The 22404-nt window shown below is 43.2% G+C and overlaps 1 protein-coding gene and 1 long non-coding RNA gene across 6 annotated transcripts in view; one reads left to right on the top strand and one right to left on the bottom strand.

Annotated features, from left to right (window-relative positions):
• CCDC171 (coiled-coil domain containing 171) overlaps positions 1–22404 on the bottom strand; it is a 226184-nt gene that overhangs the window by 63903 nt on the left and 139877 nt on the right. For all 5 annotated transcript variants that reach the window (XM_084628107.1, XM_084628108.1, XM_084628104.1 and 2 more), the window contains exons 22-23: positions 15414–15559; positions 14070–14124 (exon numbers count right to left, since the gene is read on the bottom strand). In XM_084628107.1, coding sequence (XP_084484233.1) covers positions 14070–14124; positions 15414–15559 — 201 coding nt within the window. The remainder of the gene's footprint in view (positions 1–14069; positions 14125–15413; positions 15560–22404) is intronic.
• Positions 11681–22260, top strand: LOC311520557. Its single transcript, XR_014711641.1, has 2 exons — positions 11681–12490; positions 21803–22260. It is a non-coding gene; the product is annotated as an uncharacterized lncRNA (long non-coding RNA).

Genomic DNA, 22404 nt, shown 5'->3' with positions numbered 1-22404 from the left:
CTAACTCACTGTGACAGGTGCAGCTCATTAACCCATCAGGACTAAAGGAGTGGCTTCTCTGGACAGAGAAACCTAGGGTCTGGGCTTGAGCATGAGTTGTTTATTTTGTGTTAATTCATTAACAAAGCTAAACATCAAGAAGAGGGCAAGTTTTTGAGCCCACGCTGCCAATAGCAAGTGATGTTGGATGAGGGTCAGAACACCACCAACTTACAAGGTGCATCTGGGTTAAAAACAGTTAAGAGTATAGGGGTAGTGTTCACAACTTTATGGCCATGAATGGACTCATTGGGATGATTTGCCATGGCAGGATTGTGCACATGAAGTGTGGAAAGAAGGGATTTAGAGGGGCCTCAGAGAAGGAAGTTACAACAGTCACGTGGAGAGGAGATGTGAAATCAAGGCTGAGGATTTCAGCAGAGTTGGAGCTCAGCTATTGCTTTGGCTGGTTTTATGATTATAACTGGTAATTCAAGTACTGTGTTTATAAAGTTAGTCAGTAAAAAGAACAGGTTTAGCATGTGCAGTAATGTCCTATTACTAGGAAATATATAAAGTATTAATGAAATACGGTTTGTCAACTTAAATACAACACACATATTTATGCTAAAATATTTATGATCTTTTGAGTGGGAAATGTTTGAGAATTTTTCAAGTTTTTCATAATACAATTTTTAATATACGGTAGATTTTTAAACAAATTTCTTTAAAAAGTTTGTCAAGAAAAGTATGAACAATTACATTTGAAGAGAAGAGCAAGTGTTAAGTATAACCTATGAAAAACTTGATTATTATAGCATACACTTCACTCTGGTATTAACTTTTACACCAATGAATTGAAGTTGAAATTAGAGTTTAGGAGAATTTTGCTGATCAGTGCAGTTAAATATTTTTTTTTAAAAACTGTGCTAGTCACATTTTCCTATAGTTTATTTATTTAAATGAAAAATGGGTTAATCATGCCCTGGTATAGATGACCAGTGTAAATACAGTTGTGGTTAATGCTATTTTGTTCCCAGTATGGAACGTCTTACAGTATTTCCAGTCCCAAGCATTCAAAAATTATGAGTCAGGCCTTAAAGTCATGTGGTTGGCTTAAAATCATGAGATTTTAAAAAAGAGCTTCTTTTTATTTGCTTTCTGCTTTTCATATGTTTGGGGTACACTCAAGCCATGTTTTCAAACTTTTTTCCACATGCATGAGGGTTAAAAAATTGCTTTTTTTTTTTTTTTTTTTTAAAGGAAACCCAAGATTATCATGTAACTCACTTGATTCCAGTCCACAAGTGGGAGTTTAAAGAAAAACAGCAAATATCACAAGTCACATAGTAAACTTATGAGAGATGGCAACATTGACTTTAGGGTAAATTCTCTGGCTCTTCCACTTTCTTGTGACACTCCAGTCAAAAAGGATCAGTCCTCATTATGGACACAAGAAAGTTTTTTTATGTAATTGAAAAAAGAAACAGTATAATATGCCACTAATATTTTAGATTAAACAAAGATGATTCTGTTATAAATTTTCCAATCAACCGTGCAAGACAGTTGTTATCCAGTATAAATAAAAACAAACATTTCAATGTATGACACATAAAAGAACAGCTACCTCAAACTCGGGGTGCCTTGACAAATAATTAAAAATGTAAACCAACACAGACACAAACAGTAGCCAGCCAACCAACCATAATCCACACAAAGAAACCAGTCCACAAAGCTCAAAAACTCTAACCCATTTCCCGACCCTCCAAATAATTTGCCTTCCACTGGGAGGATGAACAGAAAACTGCACTTCAGACCAAACACCAACCTAATAAAAGCAGACTTATCCAGAGCCTCAAAAGATACCTCCTAACCTGGAGAAGGAGGGCAGGGGGACTTTCAGATTATACAATTTTAGATTTTTTTAAAAGATAGATTTATCTAGTAAACAAAGCCCACCAATTCATATTTAAAAACTATAGTTCAGAAGGAACCCAAAATTCTGTATGAAGAATTTTCAACATGTGTTGACAGCAAAAATGACAAAGGTTCTTAACATCTAAATGAAGGATAGAGGAAGGTCCATCTTATCTGTCCGGATATCAATAATACTAATATTTTAGGATTTGTTGAAAGAAAGAAAGAAAGATCACTTTCCACCTAAGTAATCTTTCAGAGTATATCACTTCAACAGAGCCCCCTCCTCACTGTTGTGTGGACTATGATACCAGGAGTTCTGCAACTAACTTGATAACTAACTGGGGTCTGATTTGCAGAGGTCCTGAGTATTCACAGCTGCAAATGGAGTCATACAGGAATTACGCTTTGAACATATAAAGTGCTGTATAATGCTCAGCACTTTAAAAAAATCAGGTCCTAGGTGTCTCAAATTAGGCATCCAAAATTAGTGGAAACTTTTAACCTTTGTGCCAAAGCTCTGTCCTTGCCTCCATGGGTCCTGTGTTTCCTGGCGGAGTTTGCTAGCCTCAGAGGCTCACTGTGACCCTCTATTTAACCCTTCTCTCTCTAGGGACAAGGGTCACAGCCTACTGAGCCATTTTCATCATAAGCCAGCGAGGGAGGTGAGGAGAAGTTATCCTTCCTTGCACAGTCTCTGTTGTCTCCCAGTCTCAGTGATTAATCAGGGGGCAAATGGGGAGGGGGGAGCCTAGGCCCACCCTCTACTCCGAGCTGCAGCCCAGGGATCCTAATAGTATCAGCTATGGTAGCTGACTTTTTAGAAACATGACATGTACAATTCCCTGGGCTACTTCCCCCACAGCAGCCCTCACTTCCTCAAGCTCCACTTCACCCTTACCTCAGGGCCTCCTTCCTTGTGCCTGATATGGTGTGTACTACTCAGCCTCTCCAACAGCACAACTTCCTTCCACAGCTCCTGACATGCGTCCCCCACCTGACTAACTGGGAGGCTTTTAACTAGTTTCAGCCAGCCCCGATTGGCTTCAGGTGTCCCAATCAACCTAGCATTTTCCCTGCCTTCTGGAAAGTTCTTAATTGGCACCAGGTGTCTTAATTGACCTGGAGCAGCTGCCATTTCACTTATCCTGGTACCAGGGATTTGTTTAGCCTGGAGTTAATATATCTATCTCCCACTACTTTTCTATAGCCATCTGGCCTTGCCCCATCACACCTTATTCTCTGTGCCTCAGCTCCCCATCCGTAAAATGGGGATAATAATGCTGCCCCCGCTCACCTTAGAGGAGCATTGTAATAATGAATTAATGTTTTTTTTTAAGGTACTATTGTGGTGAGTGCCATAGAAAAGCCCATGAGGAAATTTATAATTCTATCTTCAGAGCAGGGACTGAATAGTGTGCAGAAAATAAGAAATGGGGCCACACAGTGAACAGTGAGGATAATGCAAAACTGCATACTGATAGAGGCAGAAATCCTGTGAAAAATAATATGTGACAATGTAAACATAGACTGTCCTAATGCTTATACACAAGGGGGCCAAAACCTTAATTCTGTTTTTTCCTAACTTTTGAGTGCTTGACTTTCCAATCATAACAACATTCTCTTAACATAGGGATGTCTGTGTATAATTAGTAGGGTTGCCAACTTTAAGTGCACAAAACCGAACACCCTTGCCCCGCACCCTTCCCCAAGGCTTCGCCCCTGCCCCACCCCCACTCACTCCATTCCCCCTCCATCTGTCACTTACTCTTCCCCACCCTCACTTTCATGATCATTTTCACTGGGCTGGGGCAGGGGTTGGGTGAGGGCTCTGATGGGGGCTGTAGGCTCCGGGATGGGGCCAGAAATGAGGGGTTCAGGGTGCGGAAGGGGGCTCTGGGCTGGGGCAAGGGGTTGGGGCATGGGAGGGGGTGTGGGTTCCTGAAGCGAATTTGGGTGTGGAAGGGAGCTCAGGACTGGGGCAGGAAGGGGTTTGGAGTTCGGGCTTCAGAAGGCAATTACCTTGGGCAGCTCCCCGGAAGAGGCGCCATTTCCCTCGGCTCTGAGGTGGAGGCACGACCAGGAGGCTCTGCACGGTGCACGTTGCCTCCACCCACAGGCACCGGCCCCACAGCTCCCACTGGCTGTGGTTCCCGGCCAATGGCAGCTGCGGAGCCAGGACTTGGGGTGGGGGCAGTGCATGGAGCCCCCCCATGCCACACCTCCACCTAGGAGACGAGGGGGACATGTCGCTGCTTCTGGGGAGCCAACTGGAGCCACGTAGGGAGCCTGCCTTAGCCCCGCTGCACCACCGACCAAACTTTTAACGGCCCAGTCAGCAATGCTGACCAGAGCCACCAGGGTCCCTTTTCGACCAGGTGTTCTGGTCAAAAACCAGGCATCTGGCAACCCTAATAATTAGGTATAAGTTCAATTAGTGCCTACAGAACTATTAAGAGTTCCCCTTTAAGAAAAATAGGCTAGCTCATCCAGAAACTAGACCTACGAGTTCAACCCTTGTAAGTGATCAATTAGTGACAATTTGGAGCCTGAATACTGAACACTTGATGGCTGAACCATGCATGCTTAAATCAACATTACTGGACTCAGGTCCACACCTACTCCACCTTGCAGAAAATCTAGGTGTCTGAGGCCTTGTCTATATTAAAGGGAAAAGTCGATCTAAGCTACACAATTTGAGTTACGTGAATAGTGTAACTCAAATGAACGTAGCTTAGATTTACTTGCCGCGAGGTTCATGCTATGCAATGTCGATGGGAAACACTCTCCCGTCAACTCCCTTTACTCTTCTAGATCAGGTAGAGTGCAGGAGTCGACGGGAGAGCAATCAGTGGTCGATTTAGCGGGTCTTCACTAGACCCGCTAAATCAACCGCCAATGTATTGATCGCCACAGCGTCAATCCTCTGGTAAGTGTAGACAAGCCCATAGATACATGATTTTCTACAGATTTTCTGTTCCGTGCATCAAAAAAAAATTTTTGGAACATGTAGATCTGTGGCTGTTGCATAAGTGGGTGTCTGGAAACAATTAGTATCTCCATGGGTTAGAAGGTCCTGCTTGATCAAGAGGTAAGGTAATGGTGTATTGAACAGAGAAAGCAGGTCTGAAACCCTGCATCATTCCCTGGAGGAGAGATGGGTGGACATGTGCAGAGAAGAGAGACCACCTCTCACTAGTGCTATTTCACATTTTTCCTCTACTTGTAAAAGAACGCCCTTTTGAGTGCCCTGATAATAACAGGAATAAAAGAACTGCTTGCTTCTGTAGCTTGATTTGTATTCTATGTCTGCTTCATTTCTTCATCTGCAAAATTGGGATAAACATTTATACACCTCAGGGGTATGCTGTACAGATAAATTCATTAATGTTTGTGAGATGTTCAGACATCACAGTGATGAGGGCTACTACATTTCACAGACTTCCAGAGATAGGTCCAATACTTTGGCTTGGGTTTTCTGGGACAGGCCAAAGGACTTAGATTATGAATTATTTACAGCCATTACTATGATTTGCTGTTGTGACCGATACATCGTAAACTAGTAACGTTCTCACTGATTCTCAGTCTTCATCAGGACACCCATGATTTCTTTCTACTCTATCAGGCAGGTGGCCCAGAAGGGGAAGAAACCTATTACTACTTGATAATTAGGAATTTAGGAGGTCAAGCAGCAGCAGAAGTTTAACTTCTTTTTCTCCTGTGCTGCAAAGCACAATGACCTGCTAGCTAAGTTGTATACAACTATAACTAACATAACAGGAAAGAAATAAGAAAAGGTACTGCTACTTCTCTCCTCAAAGAGAAGCCATGGTTCCAAGACCTGTTTTCTATAGCATCAGGAAAAGAACTGAAGGCATATGAAAGCATATCACTTATGCACCCTGCACCAAAAATTTGGAACCATGAAAGAATGGGCACATTGCACGCTTCCTAGTTGTTGGGTCTTGTGGTGTAGAAACAAACTCCCAAGACTGGAGATATTCAGAGGCAATTCTCTCTGGAGAGAGTAATTTATTTTAAATGAAAAATAAGTAAACAGCAGCTTTTGAATATTCTGGTTGTTTCAAAAAATAAAATTTTAAGAAGGGTTGTCATAAATATAAAGGGAAGGGTAAACCCCTTTGAAATCCCTCCTGGCCAGGGGAAAGCTCCTCTCACCTGTAAAGGGTTAAGAAGCTAAAGGTAACCTCGCTGGCACCTGACCAAAATGACCAATGAGGAGACAAGATACTTTCAAAAGCTGGGAGGAGGGAGAGAAACAAAGGGTTTGTGTGTCTGTGTCTGTCTGTAGTCGTCTTGGCCGGGGACAGAACAGGAATGGAGTCTTAGAACTTTTAGTAAGTAATCTAGCTAGGTATGTGTTAGATTATGATTTCTTTAAATGGCTGAGAAAGGAATTGTGCTGAATAGAATAACTATTTCTGTCTGTGTATCTTTTTTGTAACTTAAGGTTTTGCCTAGAGGGGTTCTCTATGTTTTTGAATCTAATTACCCTGTAAGATATATACCATCCTGATTTTACAGGGGGGATTTCTTTATTTCTATTTACTTCTATTTTTTATTAAAAGTCTTCTTGTAAAACACTGAATGCTTTTTCATTGTTCTCAGATCCAAGGGTTTGGGTTTGTGGTCACCTATGCAAATTGGTGAGGCTTTTTATCCAACATTTCCCAGGAAAGGGGGGGTGCAAGTGTTGGGAGGATTGTTCATTGTTCTTAAGATCCAAGGGTCTGGGTCTGTAGTCACCTAGACAAATTGGTGAGGCTTTTTACCAAACCTTGTCCAGGAAGTGGGGTGCAAGGTTTTGGGAAGTATTTTGGGGGGAAGGACGCGTCCAAACAGCTCTTCCCCAGTAACCAGTATCAGTTTGGTGGTGGTAGCGGCCATTCCAAGGATAACGGGGGTAATATTTGTTACCTTGGGGAAGTTTTGACCTAAGCTGGTAAAGATAAGCTTAGGAGGTTTTTCATGCAGGTCCCCACATCTGTACCCTAGAGTTCAGAGTGGGGGAGGAACCTTGACATGGTGGCACAGTGGTGGGATTAACCTGAAATCATTTTGAGATCCAGTTGAGATTTTTTGAACTAGAAATACAGATTTTAAAAAGGAATTTTTAGGAAGTCCAGAAAGCAGCTTTGAAACTGAAAGCAGCTTGGTTTCTCTCTGCTTTGTGGCCAAGCAGAGACAAAAGGGGATTATCTTGTGAATTGCAGGTTTTTTTGCCTGGAGGCAGGGTACTTAACTTCTGCAGGGAAATTCACAGTCTTCCAACCCAGAGGTTTTTTTTTTCTTTTCTTCCTAAAAGTAAATAGGGGGTGTGTGCTCTACCCATTTGCCTGGAGACAAAAGTGGCAGGGTTTTTTTTTAGGATTTTGATTTTTTTTTTTTGTTTTACAAGGAGCACAGGTTTGAAAAGAAATTTTTTTTTTCTTTGGGCTGGGTAAGCAGTTTCCCAAGTAGTTGGAGGTTTTTTGCTTTAATTTGGGCCCAGAGCAGAGACAAGGGAATTGTCTTTTTCTGTAGGCTGACAATCACTATCAGAGAATAGGTATTCTATTCCAGCACAGCAAAATTTTACAGCCAAGTTTTGTTTGTTTATTTCTAAACCTCGGGTGTAAAGTTAGTTAAAAACAGAGAGGTTAGAATGGCCAAATCCTCGGCTCGACTACAGCTGGAATTAGCCAAATTTCAGGCTAAGGAAAAACAAAGGGAACATGAAAGACAGATAGAACTCATGCGGCTGGAGAAGGAGGTACAGGAGGCTGCCCACAAGAGGGAAATGGAGGCAAGGAAGCATGTGGAGGAGATGGAGAGGATAAAGGCCCAGCAGAATATACCAACAAACCCTAGCAATCCTTCTCCAGGTACCACTTCCCATCCCAGAAAGTTCCCCACCTACAAGGCAGGTGATGATACTGAGGCCTTCTTAGAAAACTTCGAAAGGGCCTGCCTTGGGTACAACATCTCTACTGACCAATACATGGTAGAGCTGAGGCCGCAGCTCAGTGGACCCTTAGCTGAGGTGGCAGCTGAAATGCCTAAAGAACATATGAACAAGTATGAACTGTTTAAATCCAAGGCGAGAGTCAGAATGGGGATAACACCCGAGCGGTCTCGTCGGAGGTTCCGAGCCCTAAGGTGGAAACCAGACATGTCATTTACCCGACATGCCTACCACATTGTGAAACATTGGGATGCCTGGATATCAGGAGCAAGTGTTGAATCTCCAGTAAATTTGCCCTTCCTAATGCAAATGGAACAATTCTTAGAGGGTGTTCCTGAGGAAATAGAAAGATACATCCTAGATGGGAAACCCAAAACTGTAATCGAGGCAGGAGAGATTGGAGCCAGATGGGTGGAGGTGGCAGAGAAGAAGAAAACTGGTCGCAGTTGGAGCGGAGACCAGAAGGGACCACCCCAGACCACACCCTATTACCGGGGGCCGCCCAAAGCCCCACCTACCTCCCAAAGAACCCTCCAGACCCCTTATCGTCCCACCACCCCGTTCTCCAGCAACCCACCTCGCCCCGGTGACCCGTCAGCTGGACGATGTTTTAAATGTAACGAGCTGGGACATGTAAAGGCCAACTGCCCCAAGAACCCCAACAGATTACAGTTCATTGCACCGGAATCACACCAGAGGTCCACAGGCCCAGATACCTCCCAGATACCCTTGGAGCGGAGGGAAACTGTGAGTGTGGGTGGGAAGAAGGTCACCGCGTGGAGGGACACCGGAGCACAAGTGTCAGCTATCCATGCTTCCTTAGTGGACCCCAATTTAATCAACCCAGAGATCCAAGTGACGATTCAACCCTTCAAGTCCAACTCTTTCAATTTGCCTACAGCCAAGTTGCCTGTCCAGTACAAGGGCTGGTCAGGAATGTGGACTTTTGCAGTCTATGATGATTATCCCATCCCCATGCTGTTGGGGGAAGACTTGGCCAATCATGTGAAGCAGGCCAAGAGGGTGGGAATGGTCACCCGCAACCAGGCTAAACAAGCCGTGAGGCCTAGCTCTGTTCCGGAAACTTCTATCAGGACCCAGTCAGAGGTGATGGACCTGGACCCCAGGCCAATGTCTGCAACAGCAGTAGTGGATCCAGTCCCAGAGACCCAGACGGAACCAGTCCCAGAACCAGAACCAGCCGAACAACCAACACCAGACCCCGTGTCAGCACTGAATCCAGTACTTGCAACCTCAACACCAGAGGGACCCACCGAACCTGAACTGGCAGCAGCCGATAACCCTACACAAGAGGCTCAGCCGGAGCCTGAATCCCAACATAGTGCACCAGCGGAGAGCGGTTCACAGTCAACAGAAACAGCACCATCCCCTATATCGCTTCCAGAGGGACCAAGCCTAGGTCCACAATCCCATGAGGAACTGATGTCTCCAGCATCAAGGGAACAGTTCCAGACCGAACAGGAAGCAGATGAAAGCCTCCAGAGAGCTTGGACGGCGGCACGGAGCAACCCACCGCCTCTCAGCTCTTCTAATCGATCCAGGTTTGTTGTAGAAAGAGGACTTTTATACAAGGAAACTCTTTCTGGTGGACACCAGGAAGACTGGCATCCTCAGAGACAGTTGGTAGTTCCAACTAAATACCGGGCCAAGCTCTTGAGCTTAGCCCATGATCACCCTAGTGGCCATGCTGGGGTGAACAGGACCAAAGACCATTTGGGGGGATCATTCCACTGGGAGGGAATGGGCAAGGATGTTTCTACCTATGTCCAGTCTTGTGAGGTGTGCCAAAGAGTGGGAAAACCCCAAGACCAGGTCAAAGCCCCTCTCCAGCCACTCCCCATCATTGAAGTTCCATTTCAGCGAGTAGCTGTGGATATTCTGGGTCCCTTTCCGAAAAAGACACCCAGAGGAAAGCAGTACATACTGACTTTCATGGATTTTGCCACCCGATGGCCGGAAGCAGTAGCTCTAAGCAACACCAGGGCTAAAAGTGTGTGCCAGGCACTAGCAGACATTTTTGCCAGGGTAGGTTGGCCCTCCGACATCCTCACAGATGCAGGGACTAATTTCCTGGCAGGAACTATGAAAAACCTTTGGGAAGCTCATGGGGTAAATCACTTGGTTGCCACTCCTTACCATCATCAAACAAATGGCATGGTGGAGAAGTTTAATGGAACTTTGGGGGCCATGATACGTAAATTCGTAAATGAGCACTCCAATGATTGGGACCTAGTATTGCAGCAGTTGCTCTTTGCCTACAGAGCTGTACCACATCCCAGTTTAGGGTTTTCCCCATTTGAACTTGTATATGGCCGTGAGGTTAAGGGGCCATTGCAGTTGGTGAAGCAGCAATGGGAGGGATTTACACCTTCTCCAGGAACTAACATTCTGGACTTTGTAACCAACCTACAAACCACCCTCCGAACCTCTTTAGCCCTTGCTAGAGAAAACTTACAGGATGCTCAAAAAGAGCAAAAAGCCTGGTATGATAAACATGCCAGAGAGCGTTCCTTCAAAGTAGGAGACCAGGTCATGGTCTTAAAGGTGCTCCAGGCCCATAAAATGGAAGCATCGTGGGAAGGGCCATTCATGGTCCAGGAGCGCCTGGGAGCTGTTAATTATCTCATAGCATTCCCCACCTCCAACCGAAAGCCTAAGGTGTATCATATTAATTCTCTAAAGCCCTTTTATTCCAGAGAATTAAAGGTTTGTCAGTTTACAGCCCAGGGAGGAGACGACGCTGAGTGGCCTGAAGGTGTTTACTACGAAGGGAAATGTGCTGGTGGTGTGGAAGAGGTGAACCTCTCCATGACCCTTGGGCGTATGCAGCGACAGCAGATCCAGGAGCTGTGCACTAGCTACGCGCCAACGTTCTCAGCCACCCCAGGACTGACTGAACGGGCATACCACTCCATTGACACAGGTAATGCTCACCCAATTAGGGTCCACCCTTACCGGGTGTCTCCTCAAGCTAAAACTGCTATAGAACGGGAGATCCAGGATATGTTACAGATGGGTGTAATCCGCCCCTCTGAAAGTGCATGGGCATCTCCAGTGGTTCTAGTTCCCAAACCAGATGGGGAAATACGTTTTTGCGTGGACTACCGTAAGCTAAATGCTGTAACTCGCCCAGACAATTATCCAATGCCACGCACTGATGAACTATTAGAGAAACTGGGACGGGCCCAGTTCATCTCTACCTTGGACTTAACCAAGGGGTACTGGCAGGTACCGCTAGATGAATCTGCCAAGGAAAGGTCAGCCTTCATCACACATCTCGGGCTGTATGAATTTAATGTACTCCCTTTCGGGCTGCGAAATGCACCCGCCACTTTCCAAAGACTTGTAGATGGTCTCCTAGCGGGATTAGGAGAATATGCAGTTGCCTACCTTGACGATGTGGCCATATTTTCGGATTCCTGGGCAGACCACCTGGAACATCTACAAAAAGTCCTTGAGCGCATAAGGGAGGCAGGACTAACTGTTAAGGCTAAGAAGTGTCAAATAGGCCTAAACAGAGTGACTTACCTTGGACACCAGGTGGGTCAAGGAACTATCAGCCCCCTACAGGCCAAAGTGGATGCTATCCAAAAGTGGCCTGTCCCAAGGTCAAAGAAACAGGTTCAATCCTTCTTAGGCTTGGCCGGTTATTACAGACGATTTGTACCGCACTACAGCCAAATTGCTGCCCCACTGACAGACCTAACCAAAAAGAAACAGCCAAATGCTGTTCAGTGGACCGGAAAGTGTCAGAAGGCCTTTAACAAGCTTAAAGCGACACTCATGTCTGACCCTATACTAAGGGCCCCAGACTTTGACAAACCGTTCCTAGTAACCACAGATGCATCCGAGCGTGGTGTGGGAGCAGTTTTAATGCAGAAAGGACCTGATCAAGAATTCCACCCTGTAGTGTTTCTCAGCAAAAAACTGTCTGAGAGGGAAAGCCACTGGTCAGTCACTGAAAAAGAATGTTATGCCATTGTCTACGCTCTGGAAAAGCTACGCCCATATGTTTGGGGACGGCGTTTCCACCTGCAAACCGACCATGCTGCACTAAAGTGGCTTCACACCGTCAAAGAAACTAACAAAAAACTTCTTCGGTGGAGTTTAGCTCTCCAAGATTTTGATTTCGACATCCAACACATCTCAGGAGCTTCTAACAAAGTGGCTGATGCACTCTCCCGTGAAAGTTTCCCAGAATCAACTGGTTAAAATCGTCCTTGAGATGTGGAAAATATTGTTAGTCCTTATGTACTTGGTAGTATATTTAGAGATGCATGTGTCTTATTAACTCTGTTTTCCTAGAGCTCCAGGAAGAAATCCCAGCCAGTGTTTCACCCTAGCTGAGATTTGGGGGGCGTGTCATAAATATAAAGGGAAGGGTAAACCCCTTTGAAATCCCTCCTGGCCAGGGGAAAGCTCCTCTCACCTGTAAAGGGTTAAGAAGCTAAAGGTAACCTCGCTGGCACCTGACCAAAATGACCAATGAGGAGACAAGATACTTTCAAAAGCTGGGAGGAGGGAGAGAAACAAAGGGTTTGTGTGTCTGTGTCTGTCTGTAGTCGTCTTGGCCGGGGACAGAACAGGAATGGAGTCTTAGAACTTTTAGTAAGTAATCTAGCTAGGTATGTGTTAGATTATGATTTCTTTAAATGGCTGAGAAAAGAATTGTGCTGAATAGAATAACTATTTCTGTCTGTGTATCTTTTTTGTAACTTAAGGTTTTGCCTAGAGGGGTTCTCTATGTTTTTGAATCTAATTACCCTGTAAGATATATACCATCCTGATTTTACAGGGGGGATTTCTTTATTTCTATTTACTTCTATTTTTTATTAAAAGTCTTCTTGTAAAACACTGAATGCTTTTTCATTGTTCTCAGATCCAAGGGTTTGGGTTTGTGGTCACCTATGCAAATTGGTGAGGCTTTTTATCCAACATTTCCCAGGAAAGGGGGGGTGCAAGTGTTGGGAGGATTGTTCATTGTTCTTAAGATCCAAGGGTCTGGGTCTGTAGTCACCTAGACAAATTGGTGAGGCTTTTTACCAAACCTTGTCCAGGAAGTGGGGTGCAAGGTTTTGGGAAGTATTTTGGGGGGAAGGACGCGTCCAAACAGCTCTTCCCCAGTAACCAGTATCAGTTTGGTGGTGGTAGCGGCCATTCCAAGGATAACGGGGGTAATATTTGTTACCTTGGGGAAGTTTTGACCTAAGCTGGTAAAGATAAGCTTAGGAGGTTTTTCATGCAGGTCCCCACATCTGTACCCTAGAGTTCAGAGTGGGGGAGGAACCTTGACAAGGGTGTATGTTGCTCCTTGGGGTTTACATTTTGTGACGAGGAAAACTAACATCTTAAGATAGTAGAAATATATCTGATTTCCACTGTGTCATAAGGAAAAACACCCACAAACTGTCAATAGCATTTGTAATTTTAAAAAATGAGATATACTCAATACATTCAGTCTTGCTGGTATTCAAGATGACACTGCAATGCAGCAAAATAATACAAGCCAAAGGGTCCACTTTAGATTGCTATTCAATTTAAAAAGTGGTTTAAAATCACTGTTATGTTTTAGATTGTGCATCAGAGTTTACCCTTTTTTCTAATTCTATTTAATGATTACCAAGGATTAAAGTAGAGCACGAGAAGTCAAACGCTTTATGACCACTTGATATGGGCCCTTGTTGAATGACCTCTGCCTCACTCAGTGAATACACAGATCATTCAAGAGCAATTACACATAGTTTGGGATGATCAGTAGCATCCTAATTTACTTTAGCAAGCATAAAGAGTACTCAGGGGGAAGGGTTTGTAACAACTTTCACATTAAAAAAAATAAAAGGAACATACCTGTCAACAACAATATTACGACATTTGGCTTGCTGAACTGAATGCTTTCTGACAGGTTTCAGAGTAGCAGCCGTGTTAGTCTGTATCCGCAAAAAGAACAGGAGTACTTGTGGCACCTTATAGTCTCTAAGGTGCCACAAGTACTCCTGTTCTGAATGCTTTCTGGAGGCAAAAGGAGTTGAAGGGGGAGATCTTTTTATACTTTAATTAAAATTATGAATAAGTCTTTGTACCATTTTAACCACTCCCACCATCAGCCTTCCTGAAAATAAACAATTCCAAAAGCTTAGCATGACTTGAAATACAAATACAACTGAGATGAAAGTGCTAAATACATCACCTTCTGTAGGGTGGCTTCCACAGATTTCATATGACTGGCAATGAATTCTTTATCTCTATTAAAAGAAGGAAAAATTAAGCCTTAGTAAAACAGAGGCTTTAGTAAAGACAGGCTAATTTTCTGCCAATCCCAATATCTTAACAATTTCATGTTATAAATTTTTTTAAACAACCCAGAAAGTATTATTCTTAGATTCCTCCCGATCTTTTAACCCCCAAAATAAAGAAACGGGGATTCTGGCTCATTGGAGACAAGGAGGTCTTTTGAGTGTCTAAACTCATGCAGTACCGGAAGTACATAGACTGGAATTAGATGAGATCCTGTGAAGGCCAGCTTCAGCACTGATGCCACAGATACCAATCACTAGATATGAGAATGTCCAGGGTCTGACTCTGTCGGTATCAATGCAGAGATAAGAGATGATAGTATAGGTACCAGGGATACAGCAAGGTCCAGTGGCACAGACCTCTTCGAGGCAGAACCTTTACTAGCTCGGTACAGCTGTCCAAAGAGGTCCTCAATACCAAATCTTTTTTTCAAAGTCTTAGGGCTTGCTCCATCATCAGTAACGCAAATTTGATATCCTGTTTTTTCGAGATCTGCTTTTGAAGGAAGTGCAGCTCTTACACATACTGGGGACATGAGCGTCTCCTAAAGAGTGGAGATACTGAGAACGTCCACCACTGATGTGCGTATCTTCCCAATAGGAAAGACACCTCTTAAAGCCTCAGGATCCTGGAATACCCCAAAACAGAAGTCTAGAATAACCCCTCAATTGGGGGAAAATGAAAAAGAAGGAAAAATAATGACCCCAACAAACTACTAATAAGCTAAACTAACACTAACTACACTAAAAGCTAATGCTCAACACTTTATCTCAGGCCAAACACAGTAGAGAAGGAACTGAGGGTAGGTCGCCCACGCAGTTCTGTCTAACCTCAGTACGGGGCATGAGGATGTATAGGGCGCATTCACAGGCCAAACAGGCATCGCTACTGAAAATCTTCCATCAAAGGTGCAGGGGTGCACATGCACTGAAGTGGAGCATCCATAGGGACACTACTTGAAGAAGAAGATACATTCTCCGATTTGTAACAGGCAAACAAAAATGCTCATGTTATTACAGATAGTGGAGCACTTGTCTCGGATTATTATATAAAATATACACTTAGTAGGCTGAACTAAGAGTTTTCTTTTTAGAGGATATATCACTGAATTTCAAAGAGAGAGCACTGTACTTTTGTTTTCTACCACTGCTTTATCTAGAGCCAAAACCCTGCGCATGAAAGTAAGAATTGATCTTTTGTCTGTTTTAAGTGATCTCCCTAAGGTCCCAGTGCTCACTTTGCTGCCATGCGGAGGGCACTCTCTGCATCGTGGATGCTCTCTTCCAGTCCACGCTTGTCCTGCTCCAGCTGGGTAAGATGTTTATTGAGCTGACGCAGAGATTGATCTTTTCTTCTCAGCTCCATCTTTGCCTCGGAGAGACTCTGCCAGCAGACAGAAAGCAGAGTTACTTGTCAGCCCTGATAATTAACTTCAATTTATGCCATAGGCTATTAAACAAAGAGGAATACAGACTGACTGTGAAGTAGATTTGGGCCATTACAAACCAAGGTTTTACAATTTTTCTACCAAAAGTATTATTTATTTACCAACACTACAAAAATCTAATTTTTTTAGTGCATCATACATTTATAAATGTTTTATAAACAGACAAAATGATCTGCTGAATTGAAGACAGATGCTACAGGTACAATACTTAGACACCATATTCTGGGCACATGAAAATATCAGGAATATCATCTTTTTAAAAAACCCAAATAAATATTAAGTAAAAATACTTCATACTAAAGCAATTTACGGATAAAAGAAAAAGAAAAATGCAAAGTATTGTTCGTTTAAATATTGATCAGTATTACCCACCTCACGGAAATCAACAGAAAGGAGAGAGTCCAACATAAAAATAAAGAACCATCCAACAGTTTTTCTAGTGTGCAAAATCAGTGTTCACTAAACTGCAGGTTATGTCTAACACATCACATTATAGTACATCAACTATTTTATGACTTTTCTCTATTTTATTATCTCCAACATATTTTGCAGGTTTCTGTTCCCTAATGTGTACCCAACTCTCTTACTTAGCATTAAAGCCTAGTGTTCAAAATTAATTCAGATTAAGTCAATAGATGTCAACTAGCACTGTAAATTGAACAATAAGAAACCTGACTAGCAAAACTGCAGTCAAGGTTTTTTCACTGTTTCTGTTATAATGTAATATAGTGATCATAACACCTTTCAATTCATTGCTCCAATTCTCCTTCTTCCTTTTGTTAGGAGGGACCTTTAAGGTTACAAACAGGAGTGTTAGCAATATGTTTACATTTTGGTAATATGTTGTTTCTGTATTTTTGCTTATGACCATCTATTTTGTCTCTTCAGTATGTAAAAACAAATTAAAAAAGAGTTGGCTATAAGCTTACTTTTATGTTAAATAGAAAGTTTGCCACAAATTTTTCAAAACAATGTAGTGGGATTTAGCTGTGCAGTTGCAGAGCTAAGTCCTTGCATGCTGGCTTTGCAAATTTAGGGGATACATTCTCAGCTCTGGAGCCAGGAGTTTTTATATTTGTATAGTAAATTACATTTCCATAGTTACTTCTGTCTAAGACTTTCAACATTCTAGAAACTTTAATGAGTTAAGGGTCTGCTTTTCAGAATCACTGAGCACCCACAATTCCAGCTAAAGTCAGTGGGAACTGGGGACACTCAGCACCTCTGACAATCAGGCCTCAGATATATGGGAAAGTAGGCAACTTCTATCTTACAGATGGGAAGCTGAGGATCAGAGAGGTTAAGGTTAAGGTTAGCAAATCTGTAGCAGAGCTGGGAGCAGAACCTAGATCTTCTGATGCCTGTAAATAGTAAGATTTTGCTTCTCCTAAAAAAGAAAATCTGCTTAGTCGAATTGTTTGATCTTCAAGTTAGAAGAATATCTTCCTGATCAATAAATAAAATAAATAAATAAAAGGACAAATGTATTGCTCTAGAGTTCTATTTTTGAATTTCTGGAAGGTAATCATTCATTTAAAAAAGAAATGTTTTATGTCTTTTCCCTCCATTGTAGACTAATCCCTTTTGAAATTAAAAAAGGAATCATGTACATTGGCCGAGATAGAGGGGTTTTAAAAATTGCTACTACACATGTAGAATATTCATCTTTCAAATATAATGTTAACTAAACATTTAATAATAATGATCCATACCTTGCAAACTTTTCAAAAGGGCTTCTGAGTATATTTTGTAACTTCATATTAAGAATGTTCTGTATAGTTTATATTCTGGATCCATAATATTGAATGTGGAGTGCCACGAACATGCATTCATAGCATACTATGACTGTGTGTTCAGAAAAGTATACACAAAAGTCTGGTAAACATTGACAGGACACTGAGAATATAACCAATCTGAAGATACCTCAGGCTTGCTAAAAGTCAATAGCACTTATATCTTTCTAAATACAGCCAGACACAATTGTCCCAAAGAAAGGAAATTAAAGAATATAAAACTATATTGAAATAATGTCCACCTAAAAGAAATGAAATTCAGCATTTAAAACTAAAATGTCACACCAAATCTGTTTAATTTTGTCAATGCTTAGGTACTGTAGAATCTGCTACTCTGTTTTATGAAACCTTCTCTCAAAGTCAGCACTACCAAGCCAATATTTCAGCATTGAGCCAAAATGTATTGCATTGCCAGAGAAGCCCTCTTTTACGTAAGATATAGATTCCAAGCTCAGATCACTTGTGGTTATTAAAAATCCCATGGAATTCTTTATAGAGTAGGGGAGACCCTCATTTGGTCTCATAGCCCAGGCTCCAACCTGAGTGGGAATGTCTGCACAGCTATTTTTAGCCCAGTAGCTTGAGTTCAAGTCAACCGACCTGGGCTCTGAGACTTGGTGCTGCAGGTTTTTCTTTCTAGTGATGCCATCCTCTCAGCCCCCTACAGGGCTTGTTAGGCATGTTTTCCACAGGAGGGCTCAGCCTCTGTGTGGGGGTGGAGAAAAGGATCAAAAGCCTCAGAGGGGTTTAACGACACAGACTTTCTTATGACAATGTTAGAGGGTTAAGGGGGAAGCAGAGAATGACACTGTTGGGGAGTAGATTGACCCCTCCCCCAGAGTTAGAGTGTTTTAGGTAAGATAGGCTTCAGTCTTTAGGTAAGATAGATGATATTTTGTTTTAAAAAGGCTGTTTTGGGTAAATGTATTCACTGCTGGTCACAACTCCCAAAGGGTAGTAGCCAAACCCATTTAAACCTGCTGAGTAATCACAGCTGGTACAAAGGGTACTATACCCTTGGGTCCAGTCTAAGAGTGGCAGAATGGCAGGATTCTTCCTGGGAGAGGTGAAGGCTCAAGAGGTGCACTCAGAAGAGACCATAAGAGGGACAAAGGGGCAGCTAGTCCTGATCGTGACAGGTGGTACCATCATGTACAACCTTTACTAACAGGTGACAATGTGCAAATAAACATGGCAAAGTGAAAGCTCTTAACGCTCGGTTGCTTTATTATTTTAAACAGTTGGGGAACAATTTGCAGAGGCCTTCAAACATTCACCAATTGTATTTGCCACAAAAGCTCCCATGCTTAGGCACAATGGGTGATTTAAAGACAAAAGTTTCAGCCTTATGCTTGAAATTCCTTGCCATTGTGGATTAAAGTCAAACCTTTTAAATTGTTTGAACACCGTTTATACTGCTTTAAAGGAAGAGCTGCTAAGCCTTTTTTCCCCTTTCTTCAGATTGATCTAATTAAAACCCTTGATAAACTTTATGGACTCTAATATTTTCAGCTGAGTGACTGAAACCTAGAGGGTGTGCCTCAAGGCAGCAAGGCAACAATGATAAGCAGCAGGTGAGCCACTAATTTCTCAACCAGGGTAGATTGTGAAAGTGTGATGTTCAGATATCCGAGAAACTGTTCAGGAGAGAATAGGATAAATCAAGTTTAATAACTCTGCTCCTAATTGTTCCCCCAATGCTCAACTCTAATTACTTGGAGAACTCTCCTGACTGTCACCTGATATTAAGTTGTTGGAGGCTGAGTGTGGAACAGTGAGATAATCAATAAACATTTAGTGGGGAGAAGAATGAAGATCCCGTTAAGCAGTGGGAACCTGCAGCACCCAAAGCCCTTCTGCTCATGAGAAAACCTATGGGACAGCCATAGTGATTGCAAAGCAATAATCCAAGCACTGTTTCTAGGCCTTGAGGCCTTTAGGCAACAGTACATTTGAGAAAAAAAGGTTAACACGGTCACCCTAATTACAGCCCACTTTCACATATTTCATATATAAGCTAAGACAAGCCAATTAGGTAGAAAGGAAGATAAGGGAAGTTTTATTTGTATACTAATTAAACCCCTGATGAAATTAAAGGAAAAACATACAGCTCTGTAATTGTGTCTGAGAAAGGTCACTTCAGGTTCAGTTATCAGAAAAGCACAGCCTTGATATATTTCACTTAATCCACACTATAGCCCTTATTTTGTTCCCTGGGTCTTAATGTTTACAAAAATAAGAAAATTTCCAAGACTGATAGTGCATTTATCTTGAAATGTTGCTGTGGACGATTTCAATTTTTAGAAAGTGAAGGCTAAATATGATAAAAAGAAAGAAAGATTAAAAAAAAAAAAACACCACTATGCCTGCACATAGTTTTACAAAGATGCTGAGTTTTCAGTTTCAAGAACAAAGGAACAAACCAACTTTTAAAAACTGAACTCCATTTTGTTTACATTTAATAAGCAGTCATTTGATCTAATTAGTTTAGATGTTTAGGTATTCTTATGCTCATTCACCACACAATCATGTTCATTCATCTGTAGACCACCAAAAATCTCATACATAAACTGAGAGTTTCCATCAGATTCCGCAGAGGAAGGTACTTGAATCTAGCTGTTTTTCCCCGTAAGGTGAGCATGAACAGCAATTTGCTGGAGGAAACAGCAAACTAAGTAATTGCATAGGAGAAAAATCTCTTGGGCAGCACGTACACTGAGTTAGAAGATCATGCATAATTTTGTTCCTACACAGCTTAGGTTCTTTGTAGTTAGGAAACTTTTTATAAGAAGTTGTGAACAGAAATCAAAGTTTAACTCTGCTATCCTACATGTGGGAAAGAACTTTATTCAACCTCAGAGTAAGTGGCTTAACCACTAGGCTATAGAGTCACTCACTCTTTTGCTCTCTGGCCCAATCAATATTTAATTATTCATACAAACAACAGGAGCTCCAACAAGAGAGTGTGAGAGAGGCCCAGAATAGCTAATAGCCAGGGCCTGCTGGCATAGGACTGAAGATTGAGCCCTTCCTGCTTGTTGATGTAAAACACTGATGCAATTTTGTCCACCAGTTTGCCTGAGAACTGGGGAAGGAACACCTGGCAAGCCAAGCATACTGTCCTGAGTTTCCTGAGTTATATGCAGGGAGAGTTCTTCCTGGGACCAGAGGCCCTGAGTCTGTTGAAGGGGGCTCCCCACCCCAGATCTGATGCATCCAAGACTACAGTTACCAACGGATGAGGGGCAGCAAAGGGTACCTCTTTCATTACAGATCCTGGGTCTCTCCACCAGGTCAGTGAAGCGAGGACCTGAGGTGGAATCTTGAGTGTCTAGTCCAAATGGTGTCTGCTTGGGGAGTAGACTGACGCCAGCCACACCTGTAGAGGTCCGAGACGTAGCCTTGCATACAGCCCTATGTAGGTACATGCGCCATATGACCCAACAGTTTGAAGCAGACCGGAGCAGTTGTTAGTGGATGGTCTTGATCCTGGAGATCAGATCTGACATAGCTCAGAATCTGGTCTCCAGTAGGTAGGCGTTGGCCTGAGTTGAGTCGAGCACTGCCCCAATGAACTCTATCCTCTGAACCTGGACCAGAGTTGACTTCTGCAAATTTATCAACAGACCTAGTGCCTGAAAGGTGGCCCTTACTGTACCAGTGCTGTGCTGGACCTGAGCCTTCAAGCAACATTTGATCAGTCTGTGGGACTGCTGACAGGCTGAAGGGAAGTGCAGTGAATTGGTAGTGGCATTGACCCACCACAAACCTAAGAAATCCCGTGAGATCATGGATGATGGAGATGTGGAAATAAGTGTCCTTACTGAGGGCAGCATACCAGTCTCCTGGATCTGGGAAAGAAATAATGGAGGCCAGGGAGACCATGCAGAACCTCAGTTTCTATAGATATTTGTTTAGGCGATGCAGATCCAGGATGGGCCTTGGACTCCTCCTTGGCCTTCAGGATTAGGAAATATTGAGAGCAAAATCCATTCCCTCTCAAGTCTCAAGGAACCTCCTTTATGGCCCCCATCCAGAGGAAGGCTTGCACCTCCTGGATGAGAAGCTGCTTGTGAGAAGGGTCCCTGAAGATGAATGTGGTCAGAGGTGAGAGCAAAGGGTGGATGAAAATTGGAGGGTGTAACTGACTGTTAAGGTGCTGAGTACCCACCAGTCCGATGTTATATATGGCCATGCTGGGCTAAAGGCAACAGGCGGTCCAAAACAAAAGGTGCGGATCTGGCATCAAGACTGACATACCGTCCTCAAGCATACCCTCAAAAGGCCTGCCTGGCCCTGCCAGGATATCTAGGTGAGCCCAACTGGGAGGCTGAGGTAGAAGGTATGGGTTGGCATCGCTTATAACCCTTCCCCTTTCTCTTGTAGGGATCCTGCCTGGGAGGCGCAGTGAACCTGGGAGGCTGCTGGGGCCTAAAATGCTTCCTGGAGGCAGGCCCGAGGAGTGGAGTGAAGGGTGGCCCTTGAGTCCTTGAGGCCATGAAGCTTGGAGAAGGTACCCTCGAAGGAGAGGTCCTGGATGGACTGCTGCACTTTGTGAGGGAGGCCCGATTATTGGAGCCACGCGCAGCGCCTCATGGTGACCGCTGGTGCCATAGTCCTGGCTGCTGAGTCAGCCATACCCAGGGCTGCCTGGAGGGAGGTCATGGCCAACCCCTTGCCCTCCTCTAGGATGGCCGTGAATTCCTGCCTCGACTCCTGCAGTAGGGAATCCTTGAATTTAGACAATGAATCCCACAGGTTAAAATCATACCTTCCCAGCACGGTATGCTGATTGGAGATACACAACTGGAGGCTGCCTGTTGAATAAACCTTGTTTCTGAATAGGTCCAGTCTCTTGGTCTCTTTATTTTTGGGGGTAACATTCAACTGCCCCTGTCGGTCCTGTTCATTTGGTGTCAACTCTATCAGGGACCCCCATGGGAGGGTATGAGTAAAGGTACTCAAACCCACTGGCTGGGACATAGTAC

Source organism: Lepidochelys olivacea (genome assembly GCF_965140295.1).
Source record: "Lepidochelys olivacea isolate rLepOli2 genome assembly, chromosome: 5".
Taxonomy (NCBI): Eukaryota; Metazoa; Chordata; order Testudines; family Cheloniidae; genus Lepidochelys; species Lepidochelys olivacea.
This window is presented reverse-complemented; position numbering and strand designations above follow the sequence as displayed.